At 38.3% G+C, this 25046-nt stretch overlaps 1 protein-coding gene across 2 annotated transcripts in view; it reads right to left on the minus strand.

Moving 5' to 3' along the window:
- tlcd4a (TLC domain containing 4a) overlaps positions 1-25046 on the minus strand; it is a 74127-nt gene that overhangs the window by 20336 nt on the left and 28745 nt on the right. For both annotated transcript variants that reach the window (XM_069939072.1, XM_069939073.1), the window contains one exon: positions 7184-7278. In XM_069939072.1, the coding sequence (XP_069795173.1) occupies positions 7184-7278 (95 nt within the window). The remainder of the gene's footprint in view (positions 1-7183; positions 7279-25046) is intronic.

The raw sequence follows: 25046 nt of genomic DNA on the forward strand, positions 1-25046 counted from the left end.
CTAAGTGTAGGATTGCTGTTCTATTTTTCTGAGATTATAAGTAAATCTTCGCATTATCATCAAGGGTTATGTTTGCCAAATTACCACTGATGAACAAATAATTGGCTTACCCTTGAGAAGTTTATTTTATTTGGGTTGATTTTAAGTGGAAATTCTTGAAAACGTGGCAAATTGAGTTAATGTGGGTTCTGCAGAGACGCGAGCCAATGTAGCTCACATCAGATGAGTGGAATGTCCCTCAGAAAGAGAAGACAACAAAACAGGAAGAGCGTGGAAACTTAATTTGACAATTTCTTACAGCTGTAGATCATGATGGGACTGGACAGTTGAGCAGGTTAAAAGGTTAGAAAAAAATTCTCAGTGGGAGAAGTCACTTGTGCTGTTAGATAATATTGATGAGGCTATGGATTACCAAAAGGTGCATGGGAAGATAGGCCAAAGTCAGCATAAAAGAAAATCTTGCCTGACAAACCTACTGTAATTTTTTGAGGAAAGCACAAGCAGGCTACATAAAGGAGATGCAGTGGATGTTTGGAATTTCAAAAGGCCTTTGACATGAGGCTGCTTAACAAGAGCACATTGAACAAGGTTACACCATTGGTCAATCGACAGGCAACAGAGAGTGAGAATAAAGAGATCTTATTCGGGTTGGGTATTGGGTTCCTGTTACTAGTGGTGTTCTATGGGGGTCGGTGTTGGGGCCACTTCTTTTGTAACAAAGGCAAGTACGCAGTCGCAACACTTTTAATTAATGATTTGGATTGCAGAATAAATGGTTTTATGGCTACACTTGCAGATGATACTAAGATACGTGGAGGGGCAGGAAGTGAGAGGCTGCAGAGATGTTGAGAAGTGGCAAATGAAATACAATGTTTTAAAGTATACAATCATGCACTTTGGTAGAACGAGAAAAAGGCAGACTATGATTTGGATGGGGAGAAAATTCTAAATTTAGGGATGCAAAGGGACTTGGGAGTCCTCATGCAAGATACCCCAAAGGTTTAACTTCAGGTTGAATCAGTGGTGAAGAAGGTAAATGCAACGTGCACATTCATATTTGGAGGAATAGGATACAAGAGCAGGGATGTGATGTTGAAGGCACTGGTGAGGCCTCACTTGGAGTACAGGGTACAGTTTTGGGATCCTTATTTAAGAAAGGCTATGCTGGCATTGGAGAGGGTTCGGAGAAGATTCACAAGAATGATTTCTGGAATGAACAGATTAGCATATGAGGAACATATGATGGTTCTTGGACAGTACTCTTTGGAGTTCAGAAGATTAAGGCAGAACCTCAAAGAAGCATTTCTAACATTGAAAGGCCTGGACAGAGAAGATGTGGCAAAGTTATTTCCTATCTTAGGGGAGTCAAGGACAAGAGGACACAACTTCAGATTGAAGGGTACCCATTTAAAATAGAGATGTGGAGGAATTTCTTTAGCCAGAGAATGTGAACCTCTGGAATATGCTACCATGGGCGGCTGTGGAGGCCAGGTCGTTGGGTGTATTTAAGGCAGAGATGGATAGGTATCTGAATAGCCAGAGCATCAAATGTTATGAGAAGTCCAAAGAGTGGGGTTGACTGGGAGAAAGAATCAGCTGATGATAGAATGGAAGAGTGGATATGATGAGCCAAATGCCCTACTTCTGTTTCAATATCTTATGGACTACATTCTACACTGGGGCATCACAGGATATGATCTTCCCCTCCCTCTCCATTCCACCAACCCCAAAAAACAACCTCAGAGTTTGAAGCAGGCATCTGAGTGAGAATATGTATGCATCATAACCCAGAGAAATGCTGTTTCATCTGACTGTATAAATGTACAGCCAGATGATAATAAACTTGAACTTGGTCTGTCAGCAAGCTACAACTGCCAAGCAGTATGAAGCAACTCATTGCAAACAAGTTCCAACAAATATTAGGATCAGATCTTCGAGTTTCAAGCTAGAAATTGTGGAAAAGAAGGTCTAATTGAACAAACGTATCTAAACAAGCACACTTGTGTAATATGAGACATACACGTTTAAACTGCTGTCATTTTCTACACTCAGCAAAATAAATACCAGTAAAACTTGTTTACAATAAATGTACCTTTACTCCTGAGGAGAGAAGAATTCATGTTACCTGGAGTGAATATTTAAAAGCGTACTTACAGTTTTATGGACTCAAAAATAATGGCAATGAAAAGATTCAAAACTAAGATTGAAGCACTGTATGCCAGTGTTATTACATTCTGGTAAGTCCATATTATTACTAGACAATACAATTGTTCAGTATACAGCAATAGCATCTAAATGCAGGCAAAGAGGCACAAAAGCTCACTAGGTAAACTGATTTCCTCATCATTTTGTAATTTTGCATTTTTAGCTTGGGAAAGAATGTAGGAATTAAGTTAGCCAAGTTACAGAAAGTAGGACAAAGTTAAATAATTACAGACTGCAGACTATAATTGGCACAGACAATCCAGGAAAACAGAAGCCATTGCTGGTGGATAAGAATCATAGATAAGCCAACACAAAAGGCAAGTTTCACCTGTGTCCACAGTCACCTCCACAGATTCACACATGACAACATTCAGGGAGAACGACAGAGGATGCTTTCAAGAAATTACAGCCAAGTGGTTACCAATTTCCATTGCACAAAAATATCAGCAATCACATTTGATCATTTAGAAGGTAATAGATGATGTTCTCTATTATGCTATAAAACGCTTATTCAGTTAATTTAGGATTTTCTGCAATCAAAGTGGGACTTTGTCTTTAAAAACAACTGGCAAGAGGTTTAATCCATCATTTTCTATGTTTGAAATAAAATGAAAACATACTTGGCACAATGTTTCTTTTTTGTTTGTTTGTTTAATATTGGCAAGATAGCTTTTAAAATGCAAAGAAAAAAAAATTCTAGATCAGAAGTGAACTGTGGACGTTTTCCTTTAGCAATAAGAATGAAAAATTCAACGTTAAAAGCAAACAAAACTGGCTTCAGTTGGAAGGGCAAAATTAGGAGGGACGTCGACAGGTCTGAGTGCAATACTTGTCTGCAAACTGCATCCCTGTTGCTTCCCAATTCATAGGCTTGGGTTCATAATTTAAAAAGTGGATGCCCGCACACAGAAACAATGGATCTGCAAACACCAATGGCAAAGGGCTTTGAAAGTAACAGCATTCAGAGCCTACAATTCAGCAATATTGATGCTGAGTGATTAAAGTTTTTATTCACACTGAACGGTGGTAGTGGGTTATTACTGGTTTGCTAACGTGGATTCAATTCCAAATAGTATTCTGGTGATCAACAAAATGATAAAGCTGCATTTATTCATGCATCAAAAATTAAACACATCAGCATCAAGTTTATCAATAGAACAGTTTTTCACTGAGTGTCTTTAAAATACTTCTAAGCTAGTCATCCAATTACAATGGAAGATCAAGAGTTACGATTTATCCCATGCTAACATTCTCATTCAGAGGTGTTAGTGACTTACTGGGACAAAAAAAAAGTTTCTAAGATTCCTTTGAATCATTTGGTATCTCCATCAGTTTGAGCCAAACATTTCAAGTGTACATCATTTTAGCATTAGTAATCCAGACAAAAGGGAAAAGGGAATAAAAATTCAGAAACTGTTCAGTGTCACTGGAAAGGCGCCCCTTGGAAATGAGTCCCTACTGCTGAGTAACTACAGCATAAACTGTCACCACACACAAAACATTTGAAAGGAATGGCAGGGAAAACAAAATTAGGACGGCCCAGAGGTCTTCCACTGTCGAGATGACAATACAAGCAAAATTAAAAACTCAGGTGAAACATAAAGGCACATGCTATCTTGAAAACAGAGGTACAGGACATGCATAATTACAATACTTAAAGACAGATGAAGCAAGTCCCAATTACAAGCAAATATTTCATGCAAAAATACTAAAGAGTGAGAAAAGTCATCTAACTAGTGATGCAAATCTCCCAAAACCTTGGACCAAGAGAGAACTGCCAGAAGCTGCCTGAAGCCAAAGTGACTTCCCATAATTCCAATCTGGCACAATATTTTAAAATACAGGTTACGTTTCAGCACCGTTGATGGTTTAAACTTCACTTTTTAAAACCAGAAAAGGTAGTTTTAAAGTAAAACGAGAGTTTCTATATGGGGTAAGAACATACAGCACAGTAAAGGCCCTTCAGCCCGCGATGCTATGCTGATCTATATATCACCACCAAAACAGTACTAAACCCTCCCTCCCTTGTAACCCTCTATTATTCTTTCATCCAAGTTCTCAAGAGTCTCTTAAATGCCCCTAAATGTTTCAGCCTCCACCACCACCCTTGGCAAGGCATTCCAGGCATGCACAACTCTTTCTGTGAAAACCTTGCCCCTGATGCCTCCCCTAAATTTTCCTCCTTTCACTTTGCATAGAAGCTCAGTACAAATCTCTAAACTGAACAATAGTGTTTTTTTGGATACCTCAAACATTTGAACAAAGAAACCATATTTCTCCTCAAACTTTCCTCCTTTGGTCTGGCTGCCATCACTATTTGTCTCTGTACTTCACCAAAATAATTATTTTCCTAATTTTCAGGCTCTCTGCCCTTCAGTGTTTTACTGCTCCTCCCTTGCTCATCTGCCCCATTCTTGCACAATTCATAACAAGTGTAAGGGAAGTCTAAACCCCCAAAATTCAGTTTCAAATGCAATGCTTCATTACAAAATGCAAAAGAGAATTAATTCAGTACTATTTTGAAAAAGATCAGGGGATATCACTCCAATTTCAGCCAACACTTCTGCAGCTTTAATCAAAGGATCTAATTCTCAGAGCATGAAATTTAATTGTGTTCTTCTCCATTACTGAACTGACAAGAAGAATCATCGAATCAATTACAGGACTTGTTATCGCATTTATAGTCGAGTTCTTAAAATAACCAAGAAATAGCAGAAGGCTTTATTCATATCACTAGTCTCAATAATGTTAACAATAGGCAGATCAATGGCTTGTGTGAAAAATATTGGTAAAGACACAAGGGTGACCTTCTCGACTATCTTTCCAACCAGTGCCGCAAGGTTATTTATATTTCCCTGAGTGGGCAAATAAGCTTACAATTTTGAGTCTCACCTAAAAGAAAACATATCCCAGTGCAGGTGTCTCCCTCTGTCATACTGGATTAGCACTGAAAAATATAAATTCAAATCCACATCCTTCTGACTCAAGAGGTGAGAAAGCTGAATAGATGAGCTCCTGATGTGCAACCGTAGCCCGAGCCAAGTTGCTCCTGCAGAATCACATCAGAATCTACACAACAAAGTGGGAAAGTTTCTTCTGTACATCTTGCCATAAAAAAGATAAACCCATTCAATTAAATACTGCACCATTAGTGTGAATAGATGTGAACAGTGCTATTGAACAACCCTTGTTCATGAAGAAGCAACCTACTCATTTTGGATGTAGTCTAGTAATCTCTCGGATCACCTATTTTAAGGGATCAATTGAACATGGCAAGGAGTCCAAGGAAAATTGAAGTCGACGGGAAATCAGAATTTTAGTTAAAGGAGATGGCTGTGGATGTTGGAGAGCAATTTTCCTAGCCTGACGACACCACAGGAACGAGTTCTGACTCATGTCTTGATCTTATTGAGCAAAAGCTTCCCTCTGTCATAAAATGGAATGACTTATTTTTCCCTGATATTAACCTGATGCTCAAGCTTATTTGCAGCTCCTCAGAAAGTGAAACACGATAGAAACCGTGAATGGAAACAGCTTCTCAGGTTAGTGTTTAATTATCACTAACTTTGATGCTAGATGTAGCAGTTCTACAGAACTTTAGAATCTCATGGTTGAGGGAGGCTAATTTAACTTATTCTATAGCACATTGTTACTGTACTTGACATATAGGACATCTGAATTTTAGTTATACAACTTGGTATTCTTGGCTTGCTGTTCCTCACTGCTCATTGTAACAACACTGGCTATCTGGAGGAACCAAGGTCATATTGGATGACAAAACAATAATATCTTGCAAGCCCTTATTAATACAACTTCCACTTAGCACCACAATGGATGGTGTCCTCAGTAAAAAGGTCAAACCCTTGGCAATGCCATCGACAGAAGAATTGGTGGCAATTAGTGAGGACTAGGTCAAAAAGGTTATTCTCCATGTCATTGCTCCCAGTTTGCTGCAAGCATTACTTGGCAATTTTGCCATCAAACTCCGATGGCTCTGTGGGAACTCCCAGTCAAGTGAGGAAAACAAACTGGTTGGAATCTAATGGGTTGGTTCCATTAGGGAAACAAGAGGGGAATGGAAAATTGGCTGAAAACATAAAAAATCTTTCAAAGTCCTTGCCAGGTCATTATTGATTATTCTAGGCAACTGCTTTCCCCAACTTTAGCACCAGCTCTTAGATGTCCATTGAAAAGCTTTGGCAGGCTGGTGACAGTGAATGTGCTTTTATTGTGTCTAAAACTTTGACCAAAGCTGTACATAAGACTCAGTAAGTTCATCAGCAGAATGCACTGGGAATTCTTGTCAGATGGACAGGATGCAACAGAAATACCTTACGCTAATATTGTGGAATTCTGAAAACGAGCACGAAAATCAATAGTAAACATTAATGTTTACAGCTTATGGTAAACAAGGCCTCAATTTACCTAATTAGAAATGGATTTTTTATTAATTACAAGTGATGGAATATTGACTTCAACCATGTTACTGAATGCTCAGACCTAAAAATTTGAGATTATGACCCAATTTCTACCATCATTGTTAACCCACAGAGTTGGGTTGGGCAAAGAATTATAGAAAGCAACTTGTTAATGAAATATATGGCATCCATGTCTTGAAGGACAGCTTTCAGCAATTCTCACGTTACTTCATAGCTTAACTACTAGTGATTTAATTGTCTGTGAAATGAAAGGATCTGTGCACAAGCGAGCATCTAAATGCTCATTCCCACGAGAACAGAGATCACGTGACCACAATTTTAGATACCCAACAAGGACTCAGAGAATTGTAACTCTAAATGCAACTCCTGGGTGAATCATTATACAAATTTATTGAAATAATAATTACTTATTGTCTCAATACTATCTTATTCATTTGAACACCTAGCAACATCTCCCTGGCTGAAGCACAAGCATGTGGCTGTTTCCTCTTGGTCCGTTCTTGCCTACAAATAATACTATTGCCAAATACAGTACTCACCAGAACATAGTAGTAGGCATACAGAGCTGTTAAATGGTGGATTATAAAGTAAATGTCTCCGATTGCTTTCCAAAACCACAAAATAAGGAGGACATCTAGAAAAACAACACAAAACACAAAATTAAAAATAGGTGTCAAATGGGATTTATTCAGTTCCTAAAATTAAGCAATAGATGTTACAAAATCCACAAAAGTGACAGTCATATGAAAAGTGTGCTTGAAAACTGGTTCATGTGAGACAGTTTATACACACCTTTGTTAAAAATGAAAAAAAAAACAAATTTCATTAAACTTTAAAAGAAATGCAAAACATTTCAAAACATACATGTATAAATACACACATATATATACATATGTATGTGTGTGTGATATATATATATATATATATATAGATAGATAGATATATCATGCGTCGCTTAAAGTATACAATACGTCCAATGATATAGGGCGTTATGCAATTTCGACATTGTGAGATACCATATTACAGTAATATATGCTTTTATTATGGCTATCAAGATATATGTTGTTACAGAGTTCTGTGTTGTGTATTGGCCTATGTGTTGTGTGGTTTTATGTTAAAAAGTGAGTTTGCCTTAGAAAGCCAAGGTGAAGGTGGACTGCTGAGAGAGTGGGAAACGGACTGAGCATTTGCAGAAAATGATCTAAAAATTTCTGGACTTGAATGCTGTGGAGTGGAAGGTGGCCCAGAGCATGAGTCATGGTCTGATGTTCAGTTTAGAATGTTGGGATTTCAAAAAGGATGAACATTCTGAAGGCAGCCAGAAGGATCTGGACCAAACCAGTGGTTCCTCTCTCTGCAAGGAACACAAGACAACTTTGAATTTTGTTTTCTCTCTCTCTCTCTCTCTCTCTCTCTCTCTCTCTCTCTAAGGTCTTTTGGCTTCAGTTTACCAAACAAACTGAATTTTGTTTATAATCTTTGCTTCAGTAGAGTTCAAAGTTTTGTGAGTCTTGTGTGTTTTGTATTTGTTTTGTGTCTAAGTTTTCTGTGGGCTGGTTGGAAAATCACTAAAACTTTAATTACATATGTTATATTTAGGCTGGGGAATTTATTAGTTTTACACTGTTATAGAAATTTGCATAGTAAACAGTGTGCATTGTTATAAAAGGGGGGATTTTGAATTAAAGTTTGAAGGTGAATTTTTGTTAATAAAGTAATTGTTCATCTTTACCCCTGTGTGATCTGCCTTCTTTGTGGTTTGGAAGCTTTAGGGGCGATTGACTCTTGTTTGGAAGCTTTAGGGGCGATTGACTTGTGCTTAGTTATCAGTCGTCTGAGTTTGACTCAACCTCCAGCTTGAAATTAAAAATAAACGGTGAGTGTATAAATCACCAACAGAAAAACCAACAACTATGGAATATTGACCAGTTCATCGCGAACCCTTCAGTGGTTAATTTAAAAATGGCTAAAAAGTCAGAACTGATGGCTATAGTTGGCAAGTTAAAACTTCTTAGAGTAAGAACTGGGATGAAAAAAAAAGGAAATTGTCCAAAAGATTGTTAAGCACTATGTAGGAAAGGGGGTATTTGAAGAAGCTGCATTAGAACAGTTTCCAAAGGAGAAAATGTCAGAGGAAGTAAAGTTGGCTTTGAGAAAACTAGAGTTAGAGGAAAAAAGAGAGGCAGAAAGGAAAGCCGAACGGGAAGCAGTAAGGCAGGCAGAAATGGAGGAGAGAGAGAAAGAACAGAAGCATGAGCTAGAACTAGCTAAATTAAAGCTGACCCTAACCCAGGGAGAAGCTCAAAACCCACGTGCTGGTCAGGAGGAGAGGTTTCTGGTCAGTAGAGAAGTGAGGTTAGTTCCTCCAGTTGAGGAAGCTGAATTAGACCAGTATTTTCAGCATTTTGAGAAAGTAGCTGTAAATCTAAAATGGCCACCAGACGAGTAATCACTCCTGCTACAAAGAGTTCTTAAAGGGAAAGCCCAACAGGTGTATTCGTGTCTCACTGTACAACAAGCAGCTGATTACGAATTTGTAAAGTAGGCTATACTCCAGTCTTATGAACTAGTCCCAGAGGCTTATAGACAAAAGTTCAGGAGTTTAAAAAAAGCAGAAACCCAATCTTACCTGGATTTTGCTTATAAAAAGGTTGTGTGTTTTGATCGGTGGTGTGCCGCAATGAAAGTAGAAAATAACTTTGATTTATTGAGGGAAATCATTCTGATTGAGGAGATTAAAAGTTGTGTTCCTGACGATATTCAAGTGTACTTGGCAGAGAAAAATATAAAAACTTGACAAGAATTGGGTAAATTCGCAGAGGAATATGCTTTAACCCACGAGTCTAAGTGGACACCAAGGAAAACGTTTCAAAGGAATATTGCTGCTAATCCAAGTAGAGTAGAAAGAAAATCTAGAAGTAAGGTTAAAGGAAGAGAGGAAGAGAAATGGGTGAAGGAAAAATTTTTGAGTGTTATTTGCCATTATTGTAAGAACCCAGGGCACATAATAGCAAATTGTCCTGTACTGAAAAGGAAGAAAGAGAAAGGGGTGGTACCAACCGCCTGTGTTCAGAGTGAGAAAGTTAGGGATATTTTTAAACCATTCATGATTGAAGGTTTCAGTTCGGTTAAAGAAGGATCCAATCAAGTGCCAGTTAAAATCCTGTGGGATACTGGAGCAGCCCAATCACTTGTATTAAGCAACGTTTTGAATTTTGCTGAGGAGACCGATGCTGGAGATGTGAATTTAATTAAAGGCACTGGTGGTGAAGCAGAGCCTATACCTTTGTATAGAATAGTGATGAAATCAGACTTAGCTAATGGCCCAGTTACGATAGGGATAAGATCAAGTCTGCCGGTGGATGGAGTTTCTCTTTTGTTAGGGTAAAGTCATACCTTCAGTGAAACTCACAAGTAAGCCATTGGTTTATGAGTCTGAAAAGGATTTGGAAATCTACCCTGCGTGTGCAATTACTAGAGTCATGTCTAGAAAAAAGGTAGAGGTAGATAAAATCTGTGATGATCCTGTACTGGAGGCGAGCATTGAGGACAAACCTAAGGATCCAACTTTGCTGTTGTCAAGAGAAGAATTCATAGCCAGACAAAAGCATGATCCTGATCTTGATGGGATAAGAGATAAGATTCGGTCTAACCAGGAAATTGAAACTGTACCAGTAGGTTACTTTGTTCAAGATGGAATATTGATGAGGAAGTGGAGACCACAAGTGATACCTGCCAGTGAAAACTGGGCAGTAGTAAGGCAAGTTGTAATTCCCAAACCTTACAGGAATTAAATATTAAAGTTGGCTCATAGTACACCTTTATGAGGTCATCTTGGAGTGAAGAAGATGAGAGAAAAGATAAGGAAACAGTTTTATTGGCTGAAATTAAGAAAGGATGTTATGAACTTTTGTAGAACGTGTCACACTTGTCAACTGGTGGGCAAGCCTAATCAAGGACCTTTACCTTTACAACCAATCCTTGCTTTTGGGGATCCCTTCTCAAAAGTGATAGTGGATTGTGTTGGCCCATTGCCAAAAACCAAGGCGGGAAATGAACATTTGTTAACATTCATGTGCACAGCTTCAAAGTTTCCAGAGGCTATTCCCCTGAGAAACATTAAAGCAAAGATGATTGTGAAGGCTATTCTAAAATTTTTCACACTGTTTGGCCTACCAAGGAAAATTCAATTGGACCAAGGGAGTAATTTTATGTCTGGAATATTCAACAGGTGGTGTATGAATTGGGAGCCCATTAAATTGTGTCGTCTGCCTATCATCCTGAAAGTCAAGGGGCCTTGGAAAGGTTCCATTTAACTGTGAAAAATATGATGAGGGCTTATTGCATGGAAAATAATAAGGTTTGGGATGAAGAAATCCATTTGTTATTGTTTGCTGTTAGAGAGGCAACTCAGGAGTCTCTTGGCTTTAGTCCATTTGAGTTGGTGTTTGGTCATGAAGTCAGGGGTCCATTACTATTGGATACATAATGATATACAATCAAATCTGTTGGATTATGTTTTCAAATTTAAAAACAGATTACATCAGGCTTGCGAGATGGCAAGGAAAAATTTAAAAACTGCTCAGGGCAAATTGAAAATTCAGTATGATCAAAAAGCAAAAATTGGGGATATTAAACCTGGCAACAAAGTATTGGTTTTGTTTCCAATGCAGTCAAACCCTTTAAGAGCTCAGTTTTCAGGAACATACAAGGTGAAATCAAAAATTAACCAGGTCACCTATGTCATTGAGATGCCTGATCGTCGAAGAGAGACACAGGTCTGTCACATGAACATGCTTAAACCTTACTTTGACTAAATGACTGAGAAGGAGACTAGAATTCCAACCAAGGTGCTAATTATAGAGGAAAGTAAGGAGGAGATAAGTTTTGTGGAAGGTCATGGAGCACAGAAAGTGATAAGCCCCAGGCTGGAAAATTCTATAGTTTTGCAAAACTTAGACACCAAGTTAATGCATTTGACTAAATCATAAAGGGAAGAAATGAAGACATTACTTATGAAATTTAAGGAGATGTTCCAAGAAGAACTACTGTGGCTTGTCAAGATGTGGAGGTCAGTGATGCTAAGGCTATTAAGCAGCATCCTTACCGAGTTAATCAGGAAAAGAGTAGATTGTTGGATCAAGAGGTGGATTATATTCTCAAAAATGACATCATCCGAAAATCGTTCAAATTGGAGTTCACCCTGTGTTTTGGTGCCTAAGCCAGATGCCTCAATTAGGTTCTGTACAGATTATTGAAAGGTAAACATGGTGACAAAGACTGATGCATTCCCTATTCCCAGAATAGATGATTGTATAGATAAGGTGGGAAAGGCTAAGTTTCCTACAAAGATTGATTTCTTAAAAGGATACTGGTGTGTTTCTTTGACAGAGAAAGGCAGGGGGATTTCTGCATTTGTTACACCTTCAGGATTGTATGAGTATAATGTTATGCCTTTCGGGATGAAAAATGCACCTGGCACATTTCAGAGAATGATTAATGCTGTAATTCAGGGTTAAGAGCACACAGGAACCTATATCGATGATTTAGTAATTAGTACAGATACATGGGAAGAACTCATGCTTGAATTACAGCAGTTATTTCAGAGACTGGTGGAAGCACACCTCACAGTGAATTTGCACAAGACTGAGTGTGGACATGCCACTGTAATTTATCTGGGTTATGTGGTAGAACAGGGACAGGTACAGGTGGCATTGGTTGGAGCAAAAGTATTGGCTATCACTGCATTCCCTATTCCTGGTAATAAGAAAGCTTTTTGGAGATTTCAAGGTATGATTGGATACTATCGTAGATATTGTAAAACTTTGCAGAAATTGCACTCCCATTAACAAAACTACTTGGAAGGAAAGAAAAATGTATCTGGTCAGATGCATGCCAGGAAGCATTTCTAAAGTTAAATGCCATTTTATGCCATCAGCCTGTACTTGTGTTCCCTAATTTTGAAAAGCCATTCTCTTTAGCCGTGGACGCCAGTGATGAAGCGATTGATGCTGTACTGTTACCGAAGAAGGATGGTGATGGAGTAGAACATCTTATTTTGTACTTCTCAAAAAAGTTTAACGACCATCACTGAAATTACTCGACCATTGAGAAGGAGTTATTAGCGCTTGGTTTAGCGTTGCAACGTTTTGATGTGTATATTTGTACTGCTCAAAAACCATTACTAATATATACTGATCATAATCCATTAGTTTTTCTGTCTAAAATTAAAAATAAGAACAGACGGTTATTGAATTGGAGCTTACTCTTGTAAGAGTCTGATGTAATTATTACACACATAAAGGGGACAGATAATTTAATAGCAGATTGTTTATCAAGATGTTAATCTGGGTAGATATGAATCTAATGACATTTATTGTAAAATAAATGGAGTGTTTATTTTATTTATGTAATATTTCCATTATTTGTTAAAAATTTGTTCTTGTGGAGTAATTTTTTTGAAGCAGGGGAGGTGTTACAGAGTTCTGTGTTGTGTATCAACCTATGTGTTGTGTGGTTTGGAGCTGGCACACAGTCCCTACCCTTTCCTTGTTGTTCCTCCACTACTCCCTTGACTGCCTGCATCAAAATCTTAGCCTTTCCTTTCTGCTTATCCTCAGACCTCTGGACAAATGCTTCTTGTGTGATCTGTAGAAGCTGGGTTATTCCCTGGTCATGCCAAAGTAAAGAGTATTTTAAAGATAGATGTTAACTCATCCCAGGTATATGTATTTGGTCCCAAAGATTGATCTAATTGTTCAGCACATCCTTGAGGATTCTAAGACCTGACCGAATAAATTTGGTGATTCTGTAAAGCCCTGGGGAAGGACAGTCCACCGGTATTGATTCTTGCGTCCAGTAAAAGGATTTTCCCATTCAAAGGCAAACATATCTCTGCTCTCTGTTGCTAATGGACAGGTCCAGAAAGCATTTTTGAGGTCAATCACACTAAACCATTTACTATGGGGATCGATTTTACCCATTATTGTATAGGGATTAGGTACAACTGGGTGACGGGTGAGAATAATCTTGTTTAGCTCCCTCAAGTCCTGCACTAATCAGTAGGTACCGTCTGGTTTTTGGACAGGTAAAATTGGGGTATTAAAAGGTGACATACAAGGTTCGAGTATACCATCTTTCACCAACTGGTCAATTACTGGCTGCAGCCCCTTTCGGCCAGCCATCGGAATTGGATACTGCTTTCGTCTAATTACTTGTTCAGGATCTTTTAGAGTAACTTGCAGGGGAGGAATATCTAACACTCCTCTATTGCCTTTTTCTGCCCATACTTTCGTTTCGGATTTATAAGTTCTCGATCTTCCTCGCTTAATACATACAATTGAACCCCGATACCCGATTCCTGTGGTCTGGTGCCGATAGCCAATTGGTCCTGTAAATCACATCCCATCAAGCAAACACCAGCTTGGGGAACTAGTAAAATATCCTCTGTTATTATCTTTTCTCCCATTTGTATTCTTACATCCCTTAATACAGGGACCGTAAAATCTCTTCCTCCTACTCCCAAAATCATCACTGTCCCCTCTAACTTAACACCCTCGGGTGGTTGTAAAATATTAGACCGGGCTGCCCCAGAATCTACTCAAAAGGTCATCTTGTCACTGTGGGGTCCTATGCTTAAATTTACCGATGGTTTTCCGTGCAGCCCCACAGTGTGTATTGACTGAGAACCGTGTCCCTCCCTATTCATAATCTGCTTCCATCTGTAGGACTCTGGCTTTACCCTACCCTTAATTTAGTCTACGTGTCGTCTGAGTCCAGCGTGTTTGTTAAATTAAGTGATAGGAGAATCAGTTTATTACACAGCATAAGAATAAAACTTAACAGAGCTCTGGTTCAATCGTTAGTTCATAGGTCACCTTCACAGTGAGCTATTCCCCAAGACTGACCTCTACTGTCCAGTCTCTACAGTTTATATGTCTCAACCTTATCATACAGAACAAAAGTTGGCTTCCTTTGCTAGATTTCTTGCATGAGATTTATCACAGGTAATTTCCTGCTCTGCAGTTATCTGGGGTGTAGAGCTCCCTTTTTTTTTTAATCCTCAAGGTCAGAATATCCTGTTGTTTTGATCAGAAATCAATTCATATCCCAGATATTTCTAATTATTTCTTTGTTCTCATCTGGCCATATTCTTCTGTTCTACTAAACACCTCCTTCTGTCTTAGCTTCTTACTGATTCCATTCTCTTTGTTTCTGACAGTCTCTGTCAGGATTCTTTTGTTTGTGCTAATCAACACCTCCTTTGCCTTAACATTCCTACTAAATTGTTTCATACATTTCCTCTCTTTTGTATTTCGGGAGTGGACAATTCTAAACCTACTGTAATCAGCCAACTTTGCTACATACTGTGGCTGCCCCTTACTTACATTACTCTTTCCCTTCACCATGAGGTAAATATTAAATTGTTACATAGTACTGGATTCATGTCTACAAACTGAATAGTACATAAGCATATATTCTACATATTTTCTATGATTAATTAACCCCTATATTCCAACACATCAGTGCGTAAGGTCGTGTCTCCCTGGCTTGCATTCGGCATTCTCTCTTAAAATTACACACCTCTGGACTAGTTAGGGGCACATTTACAAAACCGAGACCCCCTCCCATGGGAACTTCCCGTAAAGGTCTCATCCTGTTAGTTTCTGGCTTATTATGTCTAGGTTCCTGCTCTCTGGGAAATGAATCAAAGGGTTCTACCCTTTCTTCCTGGAGGGTCTCACACTGCTCTAAATTAAAGTCGCCTCTCTCTCTTGCCAATAGAGGTGGTAATCGAGTACTTTGTGAAGGGTCATCATACCACTCCTACTCTCTTCTCTTTTCTCTAGCTGTGGGGGAGGAGGGAAAGGTGCAGAAGGATAGAGCATAGGAGGGGGAGGAAAGATAGGAGCCGGCATAGGAGGAACATAAGGTGGAGGAAGGGAATGTAGCACATCCCATCCTTGTGATTCAGGGACAAAAGGTTCCTCATCTCTCTTGTCCTTGCATTCTTTCTCATTCAAAACCAATTGATTGAACGGTTCCCTGAGCCAGCAGGCTGCATATTCCCTGCTCTCAAGATTATCTTTCTGGTTTTGATAGAGCCAGATGTTCAAGGTTTGACACATCCAGTCTTCCTCGGATCCGAGCTTTGGCCAGTATACGGAGCTCCCTTTAATTGGGCTTTTAACCCATTCTATACAACAATATCTGACCGTGGTCAGTTTGTTCTTTCCATGGGCTCTTCCCGCACCACAATCAGATAACATTAATCCCAACGGGCTGTACGTGGTTATCTGATTTTCACATCCTTCACTAGGATTCTCTTCCTTGCTACCCACACTTCCCATACTAACAGGCAAGTAGAATTCCTCTTACCGAGTTCCAGTAGCAATCTCTAGCGCCCTTCCTTAACTTCCTCTCGTTGTTTGTTCTCAATGCCTCTTCTCGGATATCACTCGCTTCATCCACTGACCAGTCACCCTCCGTCCGTGAGTCCAGCTGAATCAGCTGGGGTGCACCTACCCCCGTCGTCGGGCACTCTGTCAGTGGAGGGAGTGTGATCTCGGACGAGCCCCCATTTGTTAGAAATAGATGTACCTTCACAGAAATTGCTCGAGACAAAAATTGAGAACAAAGAACATTTATTAAACAACAATGCAAAGTTGGGTGCTTCCCCTTACCATGGGAATACACACATACACTTGGGCTCACCCAACTTTTATACAATGAATTTCAGTATAGGAATACCCTCCCCCTTACATTCTTCTGCCTGCTGGAGAGGTTTGGCATTAGGTCATCCTGCCTGCCTACGTGCTGTTTCTGTGCACTTGGAGGACCAGGGGGTATCCTGTCGGTGTCTCATCATGTCATTATCCTCATTGTCCTTATTCACAACCTTGCCCTTGTCCCCATTCACACCTTTCCAACTCTCAGAGCTACAGTCCCTTCATATGCAGAGTTCGCTAATCCTGTCTAGGGTTTACTAATTTAATATACATAACTTGATAAATCTGTGTAAGGCTTGCTAATTATATATGTAGAACTTGGTACTTCTGTCTAGGGCTAGGAGACCCTTATCTCATTCATATTACCTCTACTTCCTACATTCTATTATTCCTTGCCTCTCCTTATCTTATTCATACGGTGGGCTCACTGATCCTGTCGAAAGGACTAGAAGGTTCTTATCTTACATAGGCTGACTCTGCTTCCTGCATCCTAATTTCCATGCTTAGCCTATTCATACTGGTTTAATCCATCACTCCACGTGTCTGTACTAGTTTCCCCATCTTTCATATTTTCATGTCAAGTTTACTCATCTCTCACAATCCTCACTTCTCTTTTAGATCAGTGATACTGATCTCTCAAAAAGGTGACAGTTGGAAATGGAAAAAGTGTGTCAGAAGGAAAATGTCAAAATAATTATGGGGATTTTAAAATGAAAGGGGATTGGAAAAGTCAGCAAGGTACTGGATTTTAGGATAGAGTTTGTAGACTGCCCACAAGATGGCTTTTTGTAGCAGCTTGTCGATAACCCCATCAGGGGATCGGCGGTTTTGCATTGGGTGATGTGTAATGAACTTGAGGTGATTCAGGGATTAAAGGTAATGGAATCCTTAGAAAGTAATGATCATAACATGATTAAGTTCAGTTTCCAATTTGAAAAGGAAAGGCTGACAGCAGGTCTTTCAATATTTCAGTGGAACAAAGGAAATATCGGTGGGATAAGAGAGGAACTGACCCCAAGTTGACTGGACGAGTAAGCTAGATGGAGGGAAGGCAGAGCAGAATTGGATGATATTTCTACAAGAAATAAAGAAAGTGCAGGATAAATATATTCCAAGAAAAAAAAAAATCATGAAAGGAAAAATGGCACAAATGTGGGTAATGAGAGAGGTTAAGGCTAAAATAAAAGCAAAAGGGAGGGCAGACAAGGAAGCAAAAATAAGTGGAAAAACAGAACTGAGAAACTTTAAAACTTGCAAAAAGAGACAAAGAAAGTCATTGGGAAAGAAAAGGTGAATTATGAAAAGAAGTTGGCAAATAACGTACAAAACGATACTAAGGGTTTTTTTTTTCAAGTACGAGAGGAAAAGAGAGACACGGGTCTGCTGGAGAATTTATAATGGGTAACAAAGAGACACCAGGGGAACTAAATAAATATTTTGCATCAGTCTTCACTGAGGAAGACCATAGCAATATACAGGCTAATTCTATTCTCCGGGACCTCTGACAGGATTACGAGAGTGATTGTGCTTAGTGAGCTAATTGGACTAAAGGTAGATAAGTCCCTGAACCAGATGAGGTGCTGAAAGAGGTGACTTTGGAGATTGTGGAGGCATTGGAAATTATTTTCTGGAAACCAATGGACTCTGGCTTAGTTCCAGAGGATTGGAAGGTCACAAATGTAGTTCCGCTGTTAAAGAAAGGAGGGAGGCTTTATCAGATAAGGTACTGAGAAGAAAAACCGGACTGGACTAAGATAGAATTAGACCAATTGGGAGAAAATATCCCGGAACACATACTTTATAAATGGGATGAAAAATTGGTGAAATATAACAATTCACCAGTACTACATCACATACTTAAATTATGGAAAAAAAAATACACCTGGAAGAAAACAAGATAAATTATCAAATACCAAAAATGATATTAACACAAAACCCATTACAATAGTCAATTTATTTTTCAAGGAATGGGATAGAAAAGGAATCGAGAGAATAGAAAATTGCTTTTTGGGAAATAATTTATTAACATTTGAGCAATTAAAAGATAAATATGGAATAACACAAAGTACAATATTTACATATTGCCAATTGAAAACTTATCTAAAAGATATACTGGGAAATAGCTTGAGATTACCAGAAAGTAGCAACTATGAATATTTAATCACAGACACAATGAGAATTTAAAAATTCATTACAAACATGTACATCAAATTACAATATAAAGATGAAATAAAGTATCAACCAAAACAAAGTTTGGAAAAAGATTTAAACACAGATAAAGAATGAAACATGGGAGAAGGTATGTATAGGAACAATGAGAAACACGATTGTGTATGATTCAATATAACTGGCTACACAGATTATAAATTACTCCTCAGAAATAAAAAGAGTGATATCCAACAGCATCGGATAGATGTTTTCATTGCAATCAGGAGATTGGATCAACATTACATGCAATTTGGATATGCTCAAAACTAAAAAACTTTCTTGGAAGATCTAAACCTAATCACAAAAAATAATATACAAAAAAAATCCAAAAAATTTTCTGTTAAATAAAATAAAAGACAAAAAATTAGGACTAAAATTAGACAGAGTCCAAATAAAATTTATTATAATATCGCTAGCAGTAGCCAAAAAATGTATTATGACAACCTGGAAATTGGAAACAAACCTTAAAATACAACAGTGGTTTACAGAAATGAACAAGTATATTCCTTTAGAAAAAATTATCCTCCCACTGTTTTCCAATGGTTTACCCAAACCATTGGTTTAAATTTAGAGAAAATTAGAAACTCTGTCTATGAATCCCCTTCTAAGTTTGAGTTAACCTGGCGACCATTTATTCAATATTTTCATTTGTGGTGAGTTGATCTGGCTCTGTTTTCTTTCTATGATTATGTATGATAATTGGTCTGTAAGATGAGATCGGAGTGATCGGCGTGGTTTAGCTATATCCGTAGGTTTTTTTTTAAGTTTTTTTTTAAGTTTTTTTTAAATTCAGATTTGTTTTTTCTTCTTTTTTGGGGTTTTTTTTCTCTTTTTTCATATATTATTATTAATTATATCTTTTTTTTTAGAGATAGTTCACACCCTAAACTGATCAAAAAAATTTTTTTTATATGATATATTTTTATTCTGTAATATTATTGTTTAATATCTCTGTATTAATTCATTACTTACTATGTATTTTTTTATATCTCTGAACTGTATGTGTTTATAAATTATAATAATAATAAAAAGATTGAAAAAGAAAAGAAAGAAAAAATTACATACAATCTGAAAGACAAGTGTACAATATTTGAACAAATTTGGGAACCATACAAAAAAAATGTCGGAGAATGCCGACCACAAACCTCCATCTCGTAAAACAATACAATTATGTGCACAGTAAGATTTAAATATGTGAAAGTAGACGATACAATTATTTTTTTCCTTTCTTTGTTTTAAATGTTTTATCATTTATTGATTTTTGATGATAGTGGGGAAAGGGAGAGAGGAAGTGGGGGAAAAGAAAAAGATGTCACTATGTTGATATAATCTATTGTTGATCATTTGTGGATGTTGTTATTGATACGACTCAGTGCAAAAAAAAATTTTTTAATTTAAAAAAAAAGGAGGGAGGCAGAGAAAAGGAAATTTTAGGCCTATTAGCCTGACATCAGTAGTTGGAAAGTTATTGGAGTCAATTCTTAAGGACTAGGTTATGAAATAGCTCGATATGACATGATAGGTCCAAGCCAGCATGGTTTCATGAAGGCAAAATCCTGCCTGACCAACCCATTGGTAATTTTTGAGGTAATCTCAAGTAGGGTGGACAAGGGATAGGCTGTAGATGTTGTGTATTTGGACTTTCAAAAGGCCTTCGATAAGGTGCCTCCATAAGAGGCTGCTTAATAAGATGAGAGCCCATTAGGTAGGATGGAGCATTGGCTGAGAGGCAGAAAGCAAAAGGTGGGAATAAAGGGATCCTCTACTGGTTGGTTGCTGGTTACTAGTGGTGTTCCACAGGGGTCAATGTTGGGGTCGCTTCTTTTTACAATGTATAATGATGATTTTGATTATAGAGTGAATGGTTTTGTGGTGAAGTTTGCAGATGGGACCAAGATGAGTGGAGGAGCAGGAAGTGTTGAAGAAACCGAAAAGTTGCAGAGACTTGGACAGCTTAGGAGAGTGGGCAAAGAAATGGCAATTTTGAGAATTGTACAGTTGTACATTTTGGAAGAGGAAATAAACAGGCAGATTATTATTTGGATGGGGAGGAAATTCAAAATTTTATATGTAAAGGGACTTGGGGGTCCTTGTACAGGATAATCTAAAGTTAACCACCAGGTTGGATCAGCAGTGAAGAAAACGAATGATATGTATTACAAACTAACAACCCTTCTAATTTTGTTCAGGACTAAAGGAACTTTGTTAGCATTAACACAAAACCAGCAATGGAAAATTCACCAGACAATGGTAAAGTCCGAATAATAGTTTTTATTAAACTATTAATAACTATTACCTCTAAACTTAACCCCACTATGTGCAAATGTAAATGTGTGTGTAATTAAAGTCCCTCTCTGAAAAGTCAATTTTTAAAACTTAAGCATCATTTTAGTTTTGCCTGAAGGTCTTAAATCTTCAGTTCAGAAATAATTATAAATCATATCTTCAGGCCTCTTTAAGTTCACAATTCTTTCAATGAGAGAGATTCTTCAAGCAGAAATTACCATCTTCTGGCCACATATGCATCTCCTATGAAAAGGATAATACAAGTCCTGTCTTCCCAGGATTAAATCTTCTTCTTTTGAATGAAGACTTTTGGAATCTGTTTTCCAAACTATTAAACTGTCCTCTTCTATTGTCAGCAGTAGGCTTCTCTTTTGAAATCTATTATTCTGTCTTTCCCTTTTGTTAGGAATAACACATAGGCAGCTTTTCTCCTTCTGCAGGTAAAATTACTGCTGGTCAGTTCTGCATCTGAACAGAACAGAGCTTCCTTAAAACTGACCTCTTTGTCTCCCATTTCAATAATATATTTCTTGCAAATCTCTCGTGTCACATCGTATGTGACATCATTTCTGTCTTAAGGTCTTTTGACACAGATGTGCTAAACATTTATGACCACTTATGCCTGAGGTCTGCTCTCCTCAGAGCTAAAATGGCCATGTGTTTATACAGGTGTTTCTGAAACAACACCTATTTTGTTTTCAGAACCTCAAAAACCATCACAAATTCTTTCATCTTCTTGACTCCAACTTCAATCTGCAGCTGTTTTGTCTCAAACTGGATTCTGTCTTCCAGCTCAAAGAACCAGGTGTGTTTAAAATGTTAATGTGTTGGCTTTGTGCTGGTCAGCTAACAGCTGCGAAGAACCGCGTCTCTGTAGAATGTAAATGAGCCCTATCCTCCCAAACTAACTCTTTAACCCATATCTAGATATAGTTTTAGCATTAAACGAAGGATTAATATTAACACAGATCCGTTACATATGTTGGTATTCATTTCAAGAGGAATAGTGTATTATAATATAAGAGTAAAGAGGTGTTGATGAGGCTCTATGGGGCACTGGTGAGACCTCATTTGGAGTACTGTTTTAGAAGGGATATCAGGATGTTGGAGAGAGGACAAAGAAGATTTACCAGGAAGATTCCTGGAGTGCAAGGGCACTTTATCAGCTCTCGGACTCTATTCATTAGATTATGGAAGAATGAAAAGGGAGCTCATAGAAACATTTCAAATGCTGAAAGGATTGGACACAGTTGATATGAATAATGTGACAGATTATGTAATATTTTATATTATGTTTTTGAAAGATAGATTGATTGTGGAGTTTTAGATAGGTCACAGATACAAACACTTCAAAACAGATCTCATTTTAAAATGCAAGAGTTATGCATAAAGAGGTACCTACAAGTCTGCAAAGATAATAGACTCCTGTGCTGAAGGTTTTCACAACGAGATGCAAATGGAAGGGCCCATTTCAGGAAACTGACAAGGTCTCTCATGAATTGATTTTGGAAGTCAGCAAGCTGTTTTGGTGGAGTGTGTTGTTTTAGGAAGGTCATGTGGTTTTGCAAGCAGAGGGTCTCAAACAGGTTTTTCTCTAAGTGTGACAGAGGAGGAGGGGGAGGGGCCCGCTGATTTTTTACAGTGGCTTTCGGAAGCTTGTTTGAAACCCCATATTGAAGACGGGTTGTGAACTTTTAGTTCAGCCTGTTCAAAGCCCTTGTGGTCCATACAAGAGGAGATGGCTGGCTGTATAATGTTTTACCTGAGATAAGGAAAACAGAAAAGGAACTCTGTGGTGACCTGAAAGTGGTCATCATCTAGAAAATCCTGATGAAGCAAGTTCTTCGGCAAGACACTGAAGTGGCTGATCAGAAGGAATCAGTTTGTGTACATCCAACGAGCAACAAATATTTCTCTAAAAACTGACAAGAACCTTCCTTTCATTTACCTTTCAAGCGCCAAAGGCTGGTGAAGATTCATAAATGTTAAATTCTGTGCACAGTTTAAGAAATGTCTGATACCGATTGGACTGTGAATCAAAGAACTTTTCTGAACTTACACACACATTAGAATTAGGAGGGGGTTAAGTTAATAGTAATAAGTTAAAGTTTGATCCTTTTTTTATGCTTAAAGAAAATTAAAAGTAACCTGTTTAAGTAACCATTTGTCTTGGTGAATTTCTATTGCTGCTGGATTTTGGGGTCCTCTAGGTCTGTAATATTAAGATGTTTCCCTTGGTGGGTGAATCCAGGACAAGAGGGCAGTCTTTGAATTAGAAGGTGCCCATTTAAAACAGAAATGAAGGGAATTTTTTTTTTTAGCCAGAGGGTTGTGGATTTGTGGAATTCGTTGTCACAAACAGCTGTGGGAGCCCAATCATAGGGCGAGTTTAAGGAGGAGATTGATAGGTATCTAATTAGTCAGGAATATCAAGGGATATGGGGAAAAGGCCGGAATTTGGAACTAGATGTGAGGATGGTTTAGCTCAGGGTGGAGTTGCGATCTTGTTATTTAGCATGAGCAAAAACTCAGAGATGGCAGATTTATCAGGCAAAAACTCACAGATGACAGACTTATCAGGCAAAAACTCACAGATGGTAGATTTATCAGGCAAAAACTCACAGATGGCAGATTTATCAGGCAAAAACTCACAGATGACAGACTTATCAGGCAAAAACTCACAGATGGTAGATTTATCAGGCAAAAACTCACAGATGGCAGATTTATCAGGCAAAAACTCACAGATGGCAGAATTATCAGGCAAAAACTCACAGATGTCAGATTTATCAGGCAAAAACTCACAGATGGCAGATTTATCAGGCAAAAACTCACAGATGGTAGATTTATCAGACAAAAACTCACAGATGACAAATTTATCTGGCAAAAACTCACAGATGGCAGATTTATCAGGCAAAAACTCACAGATGACAGACTTATCAGGCAAAAACTCACAGATGGTAGATTTATCAGGCAAAAACTCACAGATGGCAGATTTATCAGGCAAAAACTCACAGATGACAGACTTATCAGGCAAAAACTCACAGATGGTAGATTTATCAGGCAAAAACTCACAGATGGCAGATTTATCAGGCAAAAACTCACAGATGGCAGAATTATCAGGCAAAAACTCACAGATGGCAGATTTATCAGGCAAAAACTCACAGATGGCAGATTTATCAGGCAAAAACTCACAGATGGTAGATTTATCAGACAAAAACTCACAGATGACAAATTTATCTGGCAAAATCTCACAGATGGCAGATTTATCAGGTTTATTATAATTCCACTGGATTGCCATCACTGTCGTTTGGTTTCGATCTATTCAAACTGTCTCCCCTTGCAATGATAAATAATTACTTTCCACATGGGGCGGCAAAATTAGCGTAGCAGGTAGAACCATGCTATTACAGTGGCAGCAATCCGGGTTCAAATCCGGCACTGTCTATAAGGAGTTTGTACTTTCTCCCCGTATCTACGTGAGTTTCCTCCCACATCCCAAAGACATACACTAAGGCCTTGAATAATGTTGTTTCGTTCAAAGTCATTTCATTATAATGTTGATGACAAAAAAAAATTTAGTGGCATTTTGCCACAATAAAAAATTGGTTTCACTTACTGTCGTTTCACTTAAAGTAGCACCTTCCAAAATTGGTCACGTGGATGTACTTGGGCAGCATGAGCTCTTGGGCCAGAAGGACCTGTTACTATGCCCGCCACCACGGAATTCAAGTCAATTGTGCGGCGCGCACGGTAGTAAACAGCAGCATAACACACTGTAACATGTCCCTTAACACAGTGAACTGGCGTGCTTGAAAGCTGGAGCAGCACAAGACCAGCAGCCCTAAAATGGCGCTGGCCAAGCTGCCCAGCTAACAGATCAAGAACAAGCTGGGGAAGAAGGGTATTCACATGCAAGAATGTTCCTGCCCGCTATTGTTATTTATGCGGCTGATGTCAGCCAATTAAACAAGGTGGGAACTCCCACTGTATAAAAGGAGCCTTTCCAGCCTCAATAAATCTCAGAGCTTAACCTCCCACACTGCGAGGCTGTGTGTTTCTTTACAAACTTGTTATTTTCAGTCTATGTATCTGTGTGGCTGCAGCAAGCAAGGATTTAAGTCTATCTGTACGCTGTATATGACAATCAACTCACCTTGAACATATTACTGCATTAATAACA

Source organism: Narcine bancroftii, chromosome 5 (genome assembly GCF_036971445.1).
Source record: "Narcine bancroftii isolate sNarBan1 chromosome 5, sNarBan1.hap1, whole genome shotgun sequence".
Classification (NCBI taxonomy): domain Eukaryota; kingdom Metazoa; phylum Chordata; class Chondrichthyes; order Torpediniformes; family Narcinidae; genus Narcine; species Narcine bancroftii.